Genomic DNA, 17,315 nt, shown 5'->3' on the forward strand with positions numbered 1-17,315 from the left:
GAAGAGGCAGGTTTTGTGTTAAATAGCGCCAAATGTATCAGAGCCCGAATCAATGAGCAGTGGCTTGAGTCATTGAGAAGGACACATTGCAAAATGAAGAATTTTTAAAGTCAGAGCTGTTCATAGCACAGTAAGTGGGCTGGGAATTAGGAAATTTCTGTCATTAAGGCATTTGGGCAAAAGACCTCCTCTGAGAGGATTTTATAGAGATGACTCTAGCATAGATGGCTGAAGTGACCTTTTAGGAACCCCTCCCAACATTCAATTCTACGGCTTTATGAAATCAATAGCCATTTGATTCTCACAGCCTGTGGACACACCCATAAGGCAAGGGCCAGAAAGTTTTAAAAAAGATGAATAAAATGAGAATCAAAACTTATTCATTTCAAACTCCCAAGCTGAGAGAAATCCATAAGAAATCACTGTCATTTCTAGTTAAATGGCTAGATGAATTATCTTCAAATGAAACAATTAAAAATTTCTCCTTTTTGGGAAATTATTCAGTTATTCATATATATAAAGCTGTTATATAGTCCATTCAAACTTGGCCTCTCATCAATGCCACTACTTTGGATATTCTGTCCAAAACTAGCAAATTCTTAGGTCTGTGATTGTCATATTTCATGAAATCGCATTTGAAAATCTATGTTTGACATGATTTGTGTGCATACACATCCATGTGATTACATTTTCCTTTTGTCTTCTGCCCACAAGAAATTACTCTGCAAACTTTACATAAGAAGGCATTAAAATATAGTATGACAGCAAGGCATATTATTCTTAAAGTCCTAAGATGATACAAATACCCAATCAGGGATAAAACAGAAGTAAATACACAGCTGATGATGTAGACAAAAGGAAAGAAAAATGAGTAAACACCTTTAACATTTACGAAAACAACATTTACAAACAATGAGACAGCTCTTTCCAGGTTCCTAAATGACCATCAAGGCATTACCTGTTCTAGCTATGTATTCTCCTGGCCAGAGTGCACTTCCAATAGGCACTCACTGGACGCCAAAAAAGTTAAAGTGACTTTGGATTCTGTAGGCTTCCCACTATTTAGATGTTCACTTAAATGAGTGCAACTCAAAGGAGAGACTAGTAATTAAAATAGGGACAATTACCTAAACACAGAGAAAGACTAACAACGAGTCTGCTCTGTGCGAAAAATACACGAGAGGTGGCAAATACAGGGAGCGAGAAGATAGAAGTCATTTAGGAGAGTCAGGTGGTACAAGAAAGAAACATAAATATACTGGAAATTCTTCTATAAGTACATATTTCATTACTCCAGCAAAATTCCAAAATTTGCCACCTTTATAGTATTTATTTACTGTAAAAATGTTAATTTTCCAATGACACTTTTAAAGATATCATTCATTAGTATAACGATACATCGTGAGCTAGGCAAATGTACTGATTTTTAAAATAGGGCAGAAAACAAGTCGTTTCTTTTAAGCAAATGAAGTATAGTTATAAGAATTTATATTTTGATCTCTGTCATGAAATCAATATTGCAAATTTATATTCTGAAAGCAATTTTGTTCAGGTTGAGTTTTCATTATTGGTTCAAGTTCAAAAGCTGCTTTTTCACTACGAAGTTTAGAGTAAGCCTTACAATGAGCATTTAGCTCTTTACATACAAGATACCTTCTCTTATTTTGGAAAACATTTTAGCTGTAAACATTAATCAGATTTCCTCTTCTAGATTTTCAAATGTAAGCAATAAAAATCAACTTTCTGCTTAATAGAAACAAATAGAATGCAATCCATGTCATTAGTGATGCTTGTACTTTCAAGTTGGAAAACAGATTCAAGGAGAGGGGGTTTAAAGCAACCACTAATACCAAAGATCCATCTTTTAAATGGTACATAAATTAATAGTTGGAAGTTAGGTGAAGAGTTAGTAACTCAAGAAAGTGTTATATTTTGAAGATAAGAAATAGAAGATAAAGCTGGTAGTTAAAGTCCCATGACAGTAAAAAGTTACAAATACCTTCTTCAACATCTGAGATATATTCACCATCACTGAGCATTTCAGGGGCGTTGGCTTTACGAACTGCATGATGTAAGTGAACAATGTAAGTGTGTGGAAAACCTCATACTCTTCACATGACAACAAAACACATGAACACTTCTGAACACATTTTTGCAATAAACACATTTCAGGAAACAGATACACAGTCACTCTTAATGATTATGAACACAAATGTGGTTTTCATACCTTCATCGTCAGACATATCAAGAACTTCATTCATTGTTTCCGGAACATTCATTTTGTGCTTCTCTATGATAGTCTAGTAACAAAAAAAAAAAGCAGTCACTTTAAGGAATGAGATTATTCATTTCCTTCTAAATCAGTATTTATTATGGGACTGATGTGCTGAATATCATGAAGCTCTCACATATAAAATGGCATTAAGATTTTCCCTTAGCATTAAGGTCTCCACCATATATACTGCTAAGAAGATAAGATGAAAGAAATCTAGTGGTAAAGCAAACTGGCTTAAAAGATTTAGGTCCCTAATGAGGCCTTTCAAAGGAAAGAGAAGAGAGATATCGCCTCTCCTAGTCCATTGTTAATACTTTTTCATGGTCTGTGGAACCTGCCACCTCATTCCACTAAAAGTCTTGGCTGAAGAAATGAACAGCGAGAATTGTGTCTTTACTGCTTGTGCCAAGCCAGCCATTAATTTTGTCTTCCCCTTCTATCTGTACATTTTAGTTCCTAGGATAAATATAAAATATTGAGATTGCATAAATTATATAATTTTTGCAACTATGCCACGCTGAAAATATTTTAGTCATGCATTTGCAAGATCATTTTCACCTTCACACAATTTTAAAGAACTGTATATTACAGAGCCTTAGTGAATTTTTTTACTTGCTTTTTGATGACTTTTTACCTATACAGCTTGTATCCATCCAAAGGACACTGACAACTTGTTAACAATATTAATGACTTATTGGTTCAGACTTAAAACAACTCCTCTTTATTCTGAGCATATGAAATGCTAATAGTAAAAGGGAACACACAGGGGCGCCTGGGTGGCTCAGTGGGTTAGGCCTCTGCTTTCGGCTCGGGTCATGATCCCAGGGTCTTGGGATCGAGTCCCGCGTCAGCCTCTCTGCTCACAGGGAGCCTGCTTTCCCCCTTCTCTCTCTGCCTGCCTCTGTCTACTTGTGATCTCTGTCTGTCAAATAAATAAATAAAATCTTAAAAAAAAAAAAAAGGGAACACACGTACTTAAGTAAGGCAACTGGAAAAAAAAAAGCTCAGTTGTTAAAACTATGGTATATTTGTCATCATTGATGAACCAATACTCACATATTACTATTAATTAAAGTCTATATTTTATTCAGATTTCCTTAATTTTTTACCAACTGTCCCTTTTCTGTTCTAGGTTCCCATCTAGGATACCACATTATCTTTACCTGTCATGCCCCCTTCGGCTCCTATGGTTGTGACAGTTTCTCAGACTTGCCTTGTTTCTAATGACCTTTACAGTTTGTTTGTTTATAGATTCCATTTATTTACTTGAGAGAGGGAGAATGCACACAAGCGAGGGAAGGGGCAGAGCAGCTGACTCCCCACTCCCGCTGAGCAGAGAGCCTGACATGGGACTTGAACTCACGACCCTGGGATCACGACCTGAGTCAAAGCCAGACGCTTAACTGACTGAGCCACCCAGGCACCTCACCTTCACTGTTTAGAAGTGAACTGGTCAGGTATTTTGTAGAATGACCCTCAATTGGGATTCCTCTCATGTTCTTCTCGTGATTAGACTGTGTTACATGTTTCGGAGAGGAAGACCACAGACGTAAAGTGCTATTCTCACCACACAGGATCAAGGCTCCATACTTTCGACAGGATTTACCAGTGTTGATGTTGGCCGTGGTTGCCTGGCGGAGGCAGCTTCCTCAGGTTTCTCTGCCGTAAAGTTAGTCTATTTCCCCCCATGTCCCTTTCCATACTGTTTCCTTTGCAGGGAAGCAGTACTCAGCCCACATATAAGCAGTGGGGGAATTACATTCTATACCCCCTTGAGGGTGAAGTATTTTTTATAATTTGTTTGGAATTTTTTTGCCTGATTTTCCTCTTCTTTGCTACTTATTCAGTTGTTTATTTTTATCACTATGGACTCACGGAAATTTGTTTTATACTTTGCACTATACTCCAATTCTTTCTTCCTTCCTTCTTCCCTTCCTTTTCTTTTCTATCTATCTATCTAATTGTTCCGCCTTTGGCCACTGGGTCAGTTGACTCCTGTGTCCCTTTGACACAGCCCCATAACGGTGTGTACGCATGCTGGTTTACTTACTTGAGGGGAGAGACACTCCCTTACTTTCTGGCACCATAAGATGTTCCAGGGTCATCGTGCATATTTCCTTCCCCAGATCTAGACTCAGCTATTTCTTGAAGAAGCCCTGATTCCCTTTATTACAGAACAGTATTAGAAACCAGTATCTGAGAGAAAGAGAGATGTCCTCTGTTCTTTGCCAACGAGGGAACTGAATATTTTAAACAATGCAATTTAAATGCTGAATTCATCTTTTGAATGTCAGCTTCTAGCTCCTCAGTTTCCTACTCTGCCATGATTGCAATGTCACTAACTCAAGCATCTTTTTTAGAATTGCCTTGTCATACACTGTACTCACAGAGAAGACGAATCTTTTTAGGGTTTTTGAAAAACCAGTGTCTGCTTATGAACTCACGGGCTGCTGGGACCCCAGCAAGGGGCCGCGCAGAGACCCACCTGCTGTGCAGACCGCACTACAGTCAGTGAGCTCAAGATCACAGACTCCACCCTGAACTCTGCCAGCCTTCATCCATGCCAGGTTACACATAACTGCTACAGCACAGCTGACAAGGTGGTGTCTGGGGTTGAAATAAGGTCTCAAATACCACAATGCTGGACTAAGTCTTAGGGATTCCAATGGACTCTACTCTCACCTCTGTGAGCACTTCATTTGGTAGAAGCCTGATGCACTTCCTTAGGCAAACTGGATCTTTCTGTTAGCATGAGTCCTATCTTCTCTCTCTTGAAGCAATTACCAGCCAACTCAGCTGATGATGCTGAGGGATATGGCCTGACTCCCATACTCGTTCCATCTTTCACTTGGAACCAGGGCCTTGAAACCCTTCTCAGGCTATAACTTTAACTCCTCTGCCTTTAACTTTATATTATGTTTGTTATTTTGTTTGTTTGTTTTTAAGAATCTCTACATCTCATATGGGGTTTAACCCCATAACCCTGAGGTCAAGAGTCACACACTCTACCACCTGAGCTAGCCAGGCGCCCCTCTTCAAGCATTTTTGATATTCAAGAAACATTCTGAACTTTCCCAATGGGTGAGAAAATAATTTATATTCAATAGGCAAGATTTATAGGGATGCCTGGGTGGCTCAGTCGGCTAAGTGCCTGCCTTCAGCCCAGGGTCATGCGACCAGGGTCCTGGGATCAAGTCCCACATTGGGCTCCCTGTTCAGCAGAGAGGCTGCTTCTGCCTCTGCCTGCCTCTCCGACTGCTCACACTCTCTCTCTCTGACAAATAAATAAATAAAATCTTTAAAAAACATGAGCAAGATTTATATTTTGAATGATTATATAGGTTTTACATATTTACTGCAGTGATTTCAAATCTTTGATGGCGCTGTGACACTTCACCACTGTTTAATATCTTGTTCTTCTTCCTCTTTTTTTTCCCACTCTAGAGAAAACTAGATGGAATATCTATAAGATTAAGGTCAATAAATATTATTTGTTTAAACTCTTTTCTCAAGAACTTAATAACAGATTTTAAAATCATGAAATACTCAAGTGGTATACATAAAAGCAATGGGTAGTAGTTTATCCCTATACAAACTATACCTCGAAGTTAGAAACATGTCCTGGTTGATAACCATTGCCCTAGCCCATTAAAGCTACTGCTTTCTTTCCTGCAAATTGCATAATTTCTCTCTTGCAATCAACAGGTTATTTTTTTTGTTTTGTTTTTGGGTTTTTTTTTTAAATTTTTTTTATTCTTTTTTTTTTTTTTAAGCTTTAAAGCCTGTACATTGCTAAATAACTCAACCAGTAGGTTGCTACAGAGTCCCTCAACCCATTTTTAAGAAAAATACGAAGCACTGTGTATACAAACTGTTTGCAGATGCTAACTATGCCTCCCTTCACGTCAGAAGGTGGTGGATGAGAAAAGGAGGCAGAGCTGATAATGCCCAGTGTTCCAGAGTCCAGAGCCAATCTCAGGCATGTGTGTTGAGTCACGGAGTTAGGAGTAACTCCAGTAAGCCTCTGATATGGTGCAATATCTGCTCATGACTCCACAGTTACCAAACCCCACTGCAGTTCAAAGGGTCCAGATGGTGCTAATAAGAAATGACTTATCCTAGAGACTGCAGCTTGTAAAAATGTATCTGACTCAATGAGGCCTCCTGGTAAAGATTTATTTATAATTTTAACAAAACATCCTATTGTTTTTCCTACGAAAACTCTAATAGCTGAACGGAAGAGCAGTGAGAGTGGTGACAAAAACCCATTCTGATCCGCTCTCTGAGGTCTTATTTTGACACTGTAAAAAACGCATTTACAATAATGACAACAGCATATCCATTATGATTTGTGAGTTATAACATTTCAAAGAACCATCTTATCTTCCACTTCCTCCCATTGCCACAGGTGGATGTTAAAATATTTCTGCCTCCATTTCATTAAAATATTTTTATAGCAAAACAAATAAGTGCATACGTTTAGCCTTCTATGGAACAAAACACTCCATAGCTACTAATGCAACTTTTAAGAAGGTATTTTTTAGTGGTTAGCATCTCAATAACAGAAATGAGAGTGGCTATGCTGGCTGTCGGCAACGAGGTGACAGCATTTGGACTCACGGTGCTTAGTCTGTGAATGGGAGGAAAGTGGGTTTATCTCCCAAAGGCCCCGGAAAATCAACAGCGTGAGAGCAGGCACTCAGGGTGACGAGGTCCGGCATCTGCTACTTACAGTCGTGGTCATGGTTTCCTCAGTCACTACCTTCAGGGTGTCGACCACTGAGATGTAGCCAAGCCTCCGGGCAATGGCCAGGGCAGTGTTCCCATTCTGGCAAGAGGGAAACGAGGACAAGGAATTAAGAAGTCATTCCCAGTGTCTTGGTGACTGTGTGTTCCCACACGTTTCATCCATACTAAACAGAGGGTGAGTGTCTCATTGGTCCCACCCACTGTCCTACACAAAACACTACTTCATTAGAGACGTACCTTGCACAAAACCCATCTAACCTGTTCCCCCTCACACGGCAGACACTCGGCTGTTACCTGTGGAATCCAAGAGGCTTTTTAACATTCTAAGTCATCAAGGAGACAAACAAGTTCTTTTTTTCTATATGTATTTCCTACTAGGTGGCAGGGGATTTGTAGTTTTTTATTTCATTTTATTTTTTTTAAGATTTTATTTATTTGAGAGATTGAGAGAGCGCACACAAGCAGGGGGAGTGGGAGAGGGAGAAGCAGGCTCCCCACCGAGGAGGGAGCCTGATGCGGGGCTCGATCCCAGAACCCCAGGATCATGACCTGAGCCGAAGGCAGACGCTGAATGACTGAGCCACCCAGGTGCCCCAAGATTTGTAGTTTTTAAGTGTGAAACACTAATCACATCTCTCTGGAAAGCTCACAATATAGCTACTGTCCTTTGGCCTGAATTCTACTGAATATTCCATTTATCCCTATTAATGAAAGTAAAACAGCGACATTGGTGCATGAAGAAAAATGTAAGAAGATTCCAGCATCAAGGTCCATCTCCTCCCTCTTCCCTTAGCCTCCCTCTTCCCTTCCCTTCACTCTTACCACAGTGAGTTCGTTAGGGGAAGCATTGTTCTGAAGCAAGACATTTATTATATGCGTGTGTCCCTGCTGAGCGGCTTGATGTAACGGCGTATACCCATTCTGCAGAAGGAAGATGGAAGAAATGACTCTTACTTCCTTGGACACAAAATCAATGACTTTGGTGGTGGATACAAAGAAGAAAAGAGTTTACCTTTGTTTTGGCATTAACTTTTGCAGAATGCTGGAGCAGGAAATTAACAATCTTGATGTTTCCATAGTGGCAGCCCACATGTAAAGGTGTATATCCCATCTGTAATTACATTTTTCAGAAAAGAAACCTCATAAGTATACTTTCAGAAACAGCTATCCTAAATAGAAGCGTAAGTATTATTTAACCTGTTTGAGCTGGCATAGTTTTTTTCCCCCCTACATATATATATATACGATGCCCTTGATATTTCTGAGAGCTAGTGTTTGATATAAAAAAATAATACCATGTCCCATGTAAAGAGTTATTGAATGTCCCCAAGTCTTCTCTTCTGCATCAGCTCAATTTATTCTTACATAAACATTTTTTTCTTTTTTTAAAAAAGATTTTATTTATTTACCTGACACAGTGAGAGAGATAGTGAGAGAGGGAACACAAGCAGGGGAGTGGGCGAGGGAGAAGCAGGGTCCCCGCCGAACAGGGAGCCTGACGCAGGGCTTGAGCCAAGGACCTCATGACCTGAGCTGAAGACAGACGCTTAGCAATTGAGCCACCCAGGCGCTCCTCACAGCAACTTTTCAAGGTAGGAAGGAAACATGGCACAGTCAACAGCCTGGGCAGAGTGATTCAGTGGCTTCTTGTCGAGGGACAGAAAGAATGTTCTGTGGACAGATGTGGACTAGGATTTATTGAACATTCTATTCTCTAAAAGCATAAAATGGTGGTAGAAAAAAACCATGAAGTGGCTAAATGATAATGCCAGGTAATAGATGATTGTCAGAACACATGACGGAGATGGGAAGTCAGAAACACTAAAGCGGAAGAGGCTGGTGGCAGTTCAAGAGGTCGGAGAAGTGTGAACTTGATCCAATATACATGCTGGAGTTAAAAGTCTCCTGCTTACATAGCTAGGGTCTCATAATTTGAAACCAGCTGATTCAGACAAGACAGTAAGATGCTAAGCAAATTAATATCCACTGACCCCTGAGGAACTATAAGTTGTATCCATTAAAAATATATCTTCCATATATATAATTATATACATATATATGTGTGTATAATTATTTTTTATTTATTTTTTTTGTTTTGTTTTTAAATTTTTTTAATTTGTTTTTTATAAACATATATTTTTATCCCCAGGGGTACAGGTCTGTGAGTCACCAGGTTTACATACTTCACAGCACTCACCATAGCACATACCCTCCCCAATGTCCATAACCCCACCCCCCCAACCCCCCTCCCCCCATCAACCCTCAGTTTGTTTTGTGAGATTAAGAGTCACTTATGGTTTGTCTCCCTCCCAATCCCATCTTGTTTCATTTACTCTTCCATATATATAATTATATACATATATATGTGTGTGTATAATTATTTTTTAAAACAAGGATATTCCAGATACTTTTCTAGAGGGCCACATTGTAACAGACAGCACCATGCAATTTCAGCATTGACAATGAATTTCTGTTTATGAGGACACTAGCAGCACCATACTGACAAAAGGAAGAGGACTGAGTTTTAAAAACATTTTCATTCTCAGTGTGTGGAGGGCAAAGGGGAATCCATGTTTTCAAGGGTCTGTATCTCATATATTATGCACTATTGTATCTTTATGGTGACTCTATGCTACAGACAGAATGTTTGTTCCTCCCCAGATTCCCATCCTGAAACCCCAATCCCCAGTGTGATGGTATTTGGAGATGAGGTCTTTGGGAGGTAATTAGGTCATAGGCAATTAGATGAAACCCCCCATAAATGGGATTAGTGCCCTTATAGGAAGAGATAGGAGACAGCTTGTCTCTCCTCTCTGCTCCCTGCCATGTGAAGGTACAATAAGGAGGTACAAGGTGGCCACGTGTAAACCAGCATGAGGTCCCTCGCCAGACAAGGGATCTGCTGGCATTTTAATCTAGGAATTCCCAACCTTCAGAACTGTGAGAAACCAGAGTCTGGTCACTCTCTGCTATTCTTGTTATAGCTGCTCGAACCAACTAAGATGCGCTCGCAAATGGGTTATATCTGAATTTGAAAAGAGTGTGACCAGACCACAGCTGATAGTGGAAGGTGAAGACATCTCACCAGGATGTGCTGCCCTAAAGAACTTTACTCTGGTCAGATTCTGTCCCGCAAACCAGTCAGTGCTGCCCGGATGCCCACTGCTACAGCTCGCCATAACCGTGTACGTGAGTCTGACTTATGGTCCCTGATGTCCCTCCACATGCGGCGGAGGAGATCCTGGCTTGGTAACCAGAACTGACTGGCCAAACTTTGCAGGCTTCTTTCTTGATACTAAGGACTCAGGATATTACATTAGGAATCAGAATGCTGCTTAGTGGAAGAGGCACAAAAACAGTTTTCTCCAATCAGTTCTCAGTACATCTAGCTTAACTGAAGTAACATTATTCCCAAATTTCATGGTAGAGGATTAATCCCCAGCTAAAAACATAGAGAAAATATTTTTGAAATCTAAATATTAAGAAACTTCTCAGATTTTTAGGGGCGCCTGGGCAGCTCACGCGGTTAAGCTCCTGCCTTTGGCCCAGGTCATGATCCCAGGGTCTTGGGATCGAGTCCCGCAGCAGTATCCCTGCTCAGTGGGGGCCTGCTTCTCCCTCTGCTGCTCCCCCTGCTTGTGTTATCTCTCTTTCTCTGGCAAATAAATAAATAAAATCTTTTAAAAAATAAAAAAGAAATAAAAATTAAAAAAAGAAACTTTTCAGATTTTCAGTCAGTGTGCCTAACTAAGCAATGATGCAACAGTTTCAAAAGGCTGTTGTGCTAAGTATACTAATTAGATTTTTTAAAGAAATTGAATCGTGTTAAGAATCTTAATGCACAGTTTCTACTTATCCTCATAGCTTTCCATCTCATTCCTAGTTAAACCCTAAGTCATTATCATGGACTATGCGACCTGTCCTATCTGGTCCCTTCTCTATACCCCCTATGCATTAACTCTCTGAGCTCATTCCTACTAATCTCTTCCTTGTCTGTTGCACTCGAGGACACTGGTCTTCTTGCTGTTCCACAAGCATTAAAGTATTTTATTAAAAAATACATGTGCACAGCCAAGAAGATTCAGCTGGCATTTAGAGAAATGAAATTGGGGTTCTTCCATTCATTGAGGCCTAGAAAATTCCCACATTAAATGGCACCTTGCACATATATGCTGAAACAGATGTGATTTGAGAAATTCTTTCTATCTAGCAGCAATCGATTTTGGAAAGACCAACTATTCTTTCTGGAGTGGCTAGGAAATAATCACAGTTCCGGTAACTGAGCAGTCTCTGCCTCTTTTTCCACTGTTGCCTACTTAGACGGTCCTTACGAGTGGGGTTTGTCTTCTCCTTTAGGCAATACTGAAAGGCTGTATTTGTGTAGAAAGAGCTAACAGGTGCAGATGGAGTAATCAGGCTGGTGTTTCTGCTCTATGCTGCCACAGGACCGTAACTTATTGGGTTATAGTTAAGCACATCCCCACACAAATGGTTTGAGAGAGAGGGAGTAGGAAATCCATACTTACTCCCAACCTCCTAAAATCTCTTGTCCTCTAGGAGTCCATCCTTGGCTTTCCTTGCACTTAGCATAGTTTTCCTCAGTGAACACACCCACTCACAGCTACGACTACTCCTTGATTTTATTTATTTCAGGTAAACAACTTTTTGTCACTTATATGTATTGATGCTATTGCTTTAAGGAACATCTTTCTATTGTCACAGGTTATATGAAATAGTACTTGATAATACGGCAGGTAAAGATCGATAAAAAATTGTAAGATATTATCTCAAGTAACTTTTACAAAATTTTAGTTTGGTGTAACTAATTGAAATTGAAAACGAGCATTTCATAGCAAAGAGGAATTCTTCCCTAGAGAATAAACTCTCTGAAAATAAACTCTCAGGACTTATTTTCTTGAAGGTAGTATAGTTGAAAATCTCAACATACTAAAAGAAAAAAGAAAGTTGAACATTTCCCCCTATAGTTTCTTGTTTTATTGTTTACCTCCAAAATTAATGTGGGAATAAACTGGGGGAGAAAAACAAGCAAAATATCTCAGATATTATAGAAGAGTCAAAGTGAATGAATATTTTCAAAATGATAGGAGAAAAATAAGTAAATTGCCATCTCTATCTCTAGCGTAGCTTATCCCACTTCTGATGCATCTTGTAATTTAACCTCTTCTCTTTCTCCGGGCACCTTCCTCTCAGCGGACAAATACATTTACATATTTCCAATCTTAGAAAACAAAAACACCTCTTCCAAATATTTGTCTCTTTTTCTAGGTCTAGATTCTTCCAAAGCGAAGCTTCTTGAAAGAAGGCATCTTCACTCACTCTTCCTTCCCCACTCCCCTCCTCCCATATTCCAGGGGACCTACTTTCTAATCACCCCCGTGCCAATCCAGTGACATGCTTTAGTACTTCTCTCGCCTGATGCTCCCTCCTGGTTCATGACCTGGCGTCCACATCATATTCTTTCCCGATCGCCTTTCTACACTTCGCTAGGCCTGCTTCTACCTCCTTCATCCACTTAAAAATATTATTGATCCCAGGGGGTTGGGCTTTGATTTCCTCCACGCTGTTTCTCAATGATCACATCTGCATTCCCAGCGTCACTTAACACAACCATTCTGACAACTAACAAATCAGGACCTATAGTCCAGACGTCCATTCTATAACCTAGAGCCAAAACTTTAGTCATTTACTGGATTTTTCCACCTAGACAGCCCCTAGATCATCTGATATACAACACACCCAGTACGGAACTCTTGGTCTTCTTTTCCTAGCTAGCTTCTCTCCTTTATTTCCAGTCTCCTTGAATGGTACCTGTGCTCACCCAGTCACAGGGCTCCCGTCCTTTGACGCATTTGAATTTCTCACTTCTACTCATGTCTTATTGTTCATACTTCTTTAAGTAATATTTCTCCAATTTCTCTCTTGTTCACCAATTTCCCATCTGCCCCTAAATGAAAGCCCTCTTTATTCTCCGTCTGGACCTTGGCAGTAGCCTTCAAAGGCCTCTGCTCCAAACTCCTTTGACCGACTCGGTCTCTGCACTGTCTCCTGGGATCTTTCTAAACTGGATGTCTGACCTTATGATGCTTCTGTTTAAAACCTTCCAAGGCTTCCCAGTGCAAACAGAATGAAAAGCTGAACTTGCTCAGCCTGGCACATTAAGGCCCTCTGAAATATTAATTTTCTAGCATGCCCCCCACCGTTTTCTCTTGTTTCTGCGAGACTGAACCAGTTATACCTCCCTTCTACACATCCCACCTTCGTAAAATAATTCAGTTCATGCCAATATTTCTTAAAATTATTTATTTATATATGGGATCAAAGTCAGATTTTGTACCAATTCACTGTGTGACCTTGTACAAGTAACTACTTTCTGTGCCTCCATTTCCTGATCGGTAAAATGGGGATACCAACTTCACCCACCTTCTAGGGTTGTTGTAAGAATTAAACCAATTAATAAAGGTAAAGCATTCAATACCTGACACGGAGAAGATGGGTAATATACTTTGCTATTATTAGATAATTTTATTATTTTTATTGTCACATATCTTCCTTTCTAGACTATAAGTGCTATGAGGGCAAAGGAATAAATCACCCTGTTAAGAATTTGGCAACTAGCGGGAGCTCTAAAAATGAATGTGAAATGAGTATCAAATTTTTTTTATTATTTTACACACGTGTAAAGAAATACAACTTAATTATTAAATTGTAATCAGTACCACTGAGAATCAATGTATTTTGGGTGTCTAAATTAATCTTTTAAAAACCAAAAGGAGTAGCTTATTTCAGTGGAACCACATTGAATATTAAACCCTGTGGCCAGCAGGACAAGTTAGTCTGATCTGATTCAGCAAAACTCAAATACAGAGTTGGAGGTGTAGAAGGTCAGCAAGCCAGTGGGAAGGCTGGGAAAGCTGTTAGCAGGATTTTCTGGTCTTTTCCCCAAAACAGAGAAGAGCTCTCAATGTTCTCATGATTGCTATGCTTCAATTTAAGCCAATGAATTGGACAGTACCATATATTACACCTGTCGGCTGCTCAGAGATCATCTTCACCAGTAAGAATCTGGAAGTTCATAGAACATAATAAATTCCTTATTCACAAGATTAGAAAGCAAGCCCCCAAAACCCATCTCTTGCCCTTCTGCTCTTCTCAACAAGGGGACAATCACAGCCTCAGTTTTTTGGGTGCTGTGATCTTTGCTGAGACGAGAAAGAAAGAGAAGAGAATTTGTTAAGAGGCCGGTACCTTGTGAAGTGTGTCACTTGTCAAGGGCAGGAAAGGGAACACGCTTCATAAATACTACACCAAGGAAAAAAACGATTACTGAACATGACCTGAGGTGGGCTGAGTTAGGAGGAAACGCTGGTAGAGGCCCAAGACTCTTAAGCCCAGGGGCCCTGTGAGCAAGAAGGCTCACAGCACCGTGTCCTGCCTCCCAACATGCCTCGGAGGACCGCTGCCACACTTCCTGATTGAATGACGGGGTACGCCTCAGATGTGCAGGGACAGAGGCATACCAAGAAATTTAACCCTGTTTAGGACTCCTAGAATTTTTAATCTATAAAGGGAAAGACAACCAAAAAAAAAAAAGTGTTTAAGTCTGTGTTTATGTGTGTAAATGAAGCAATACAAGGTGAATATATTTACCTTTAATAAAATAAGGAATAAGAAGATAAATCTAAATTCAGTCTGATTCTTTTTTTTTTTTTTTTTTTTTTTTTGGAGAGAGAGCGCATGAGCAAGAGACAGAGAGAGAATCTTAAGGAGGCTCTAGCACAAAGCCTGACGCAGGGCTCAATCCCACAACCCTGACACCATGCTCTGAGCCAAAATCAAGAGTCAGACGCTCAACCAACTGAGCCTCCCAGGGGCCAGTAGTCTGATTCTTTTTTCAGAATTAAAAATGCTTTTATTTTCAAAATGGAAAGTAACAAGAAACTATTCAGCTGTTACCAGGGCCTTTACCGCTAAATACTCAGCTACCTAGGGAAGCAGTCAAGGCTAAGGACAATGAGATTTTTTTTTTTTAATGGGGAGGAAATAGAGTGAAGGTACTGCTGAGCATTCTGGCTACAGAGTGAGGCCATGGAGACTGCAAGGGAACAGAAATTCCAGAAAGGGAATTACCTACCCCATTTTCCCCGTTCTATCTAGGGTTGTCCTGGCCAGGGACGATGACACTTGCTTTACCATTTTAACACAGAGTTTAAAGCACAGAAAGGATCGTGCCTGGTCAGATCTCCTTCAGGCAGCTCCTTCTCAACAGAACACAGTATGGGTGGTGGAGCCACAGCCCCAGAGAGCCGAACAATGAATGTCCTAGGGGTGTCGTCTACTCGGGCTGCTCCCTCTGTGTTTATCCGGTAAGTCCAGTCTGACTTTGATGTCTGAATACCTTCTTACTTGGTGAATTCCTAGTGATACTTCTATATTTGTTAATATCTTCAGTATCAATTACCTCAGAATCGATCCACAGGGTACCCAAGATGTTGCATGCACAGTATTTAATAAGCATTAGTTTTTGCGTCAAAAATAGGACACACAAAAGGAAACGGGAGTTCTGTTTTAGAGTAGATAAAACAAGTTTGCTATGAAGTACCAAAAGAAAATGCTCAGAGAAAAGAGATTAATATGAAGTCTATCTCGGATGAAGACACAAAACATCCATTTTTCTTATCTGAGTTTGAAATTGTGGCATTATAGGATACTGACCCGTATTTTTTTTTCTTTTTGAAGAGAGCTATTTGTCTGAGAGAGAGATACTCACAACCACACAAGCCATAAGGAATGTAGCGAGTGAATAATAACTGAATAAAACTTACTTTATCCTTTTTTATAGACTATATCCGAAGAAAGTCAAAGGTCACAAATCACTGATAAATTTCTCTGTATGCATTAAGTCAGTCACAAAAGCCAAGAAAGGAACAAGATTTTACACTCTGCCCTTAAAGGACAGATCTGTTGTTAACAACATCAATAGTACTAACACGGATGGGTATCTACAGGCAGCTAGGATAAAGAGCCTAGGCCACCAAAGACAAAAGCATCTGGGACACTGTCACCAGAGACTTCAGTGTCCCTTGCACAGACGCGTGTTTGAAATACGATGTATAAGAGATAGGATGGAAAATCTGTCTTGCCCCCCAACCCGCCCCTATCAAATTTTCTGTTTCCATATAGGAGTCACTAAGTGACACTTTATAGGAGCACATTCTTTTTGTATACCTTCGTCTGGGCATCCACGTTTGCCCCCTGGTTTACGAGGACTTCGGCCACATTCACTCTATCTTCTTGAGCAGCCAAGTGCAGCGGGGTCAGGCCACTCTGCGGAAGAGTCAAAGTACAGTCACCTTAGAGAGCGGAGTGTGGCACACACAGGCATGTTCGAGCAACAATTTAGGAGTTCTAGGAGAGGATACCTAGAATTTGCATGCTAAAAAATTCTGCAGGATAAGCTTACATATTAGCCCCGGGGCAACACTGTTACCTGCAGGCTTCATGAAAAATTTCACACACCCTCAGAAGTGGAGGGGTGGCCGGAACCTTGTGTCCTCACCACAAACTCACCCATTACCAAGGTTTTCCTACATTTGCTTCATCCAGCCCTACTTCCTGTTCATTCTTTTCTTTGTGGAAGCATTTGAAGGCAAATCCCAAACATTATACCATTTTCCTACGACATACTTCAGTGTTCATTTTTTAAAACTAGAGTCTTTTTTTTAAAAAATGACATAAAATGATATAATGTCTGGGATTTGCCTTAAGATACTTCCACAAAGGAAAATAAAATTTAAATGAAGAAACAAATGAAAAGCAGAATCAGTCCTGTAAATACAGAAAACCAAATGCTGATTGCCAGAAGGAAGGGGGATGGAGGGATGGACGACATGGGTGAAGGCGAGGGGGAGGTACAGGCTTCCAGTTATGAAATGAGTAAGTCATGGGGATAGAGCGATGATACTGTCAAAGTGATGTGATGGGACAGAGATGGACAAGTTCACTACACTTGTAGTGAACACAGCACAATGGATAAAGTTGTCAAATCACTAAGTTGTACACCTGAAACCAAGGTAAGACTGTATGTCAACTATACTCAAAAAATAAGTAAGTAAATAAGTATTTACCAACCCCATCACCAGAGACTTTTTTTGCAAAATTATGCAGGAATTTCAAGACATTATCATTGGTACTGGCATTAACAGAAATTATTAAAAGAAAAATTAGTTATAAATTAAATATGACAAAAATATGTTAACATTAGTTTTAAATT

At 39.9% G+C, this 17,315-nt stretch overlaps 1 protein-coding gene across 1 annotated transcript in view; it reads right to left on the reverse strand.

Moving 5' to 3' along the window:
* The window catches only part of LOC111144687 (ankyrin 3), a 334,097-nt gene that overhangs the window by 120,082 nt on the left and 196,700 nt on the right, over window positions 1-17,315 (reverse strand). Inside the window, exons 18-23 of the mRNA XM_022499108.1 lie at window positions 16,271-16,369; window positions 8,037-8,135; window positions 7,847-7,945; window positions 7,008-7,103; window positions 2,228-2,300; window positions 2,000-2,062 (exon numbers count right to left, since the gene is read on the reverse strand). Coding sequence (XP_022354816.1) covers window positions 2,000-2,062; window positions 2,228-2,300; window positions 7,008-7,103; window positions 7,847-7,945; window positions 8,037-8,135; window positions 16,271-16,369 — 529 coding nt within the window. The remainder of the gene's footprint in view (window positions 1-1,999; window positions 2,063-2,227; window positions 2,301-7,007; window positions 7,104-7,846; window positions 7,946-8,036; window positions 8,136-16,270; window positions 16,370-17,315) is intronic.

The sequence above is a fragment of the Enhydra lutris genome, unplaced genomic scaffold (assembly GCF_002288905.1).
Source record: "Enhydra lutris kenyoni isolate GAN:26980312 unplaced genomic scaffold, ASM228890v2 scaffoldscaffold12, whole genome shotgun sequence".
Lineage (NCBI taxonomy): Eukaryota > Metazoa > Chordata > Mammalia > Carnivora > Mustelidae > Enhydra > Enhydra lutris.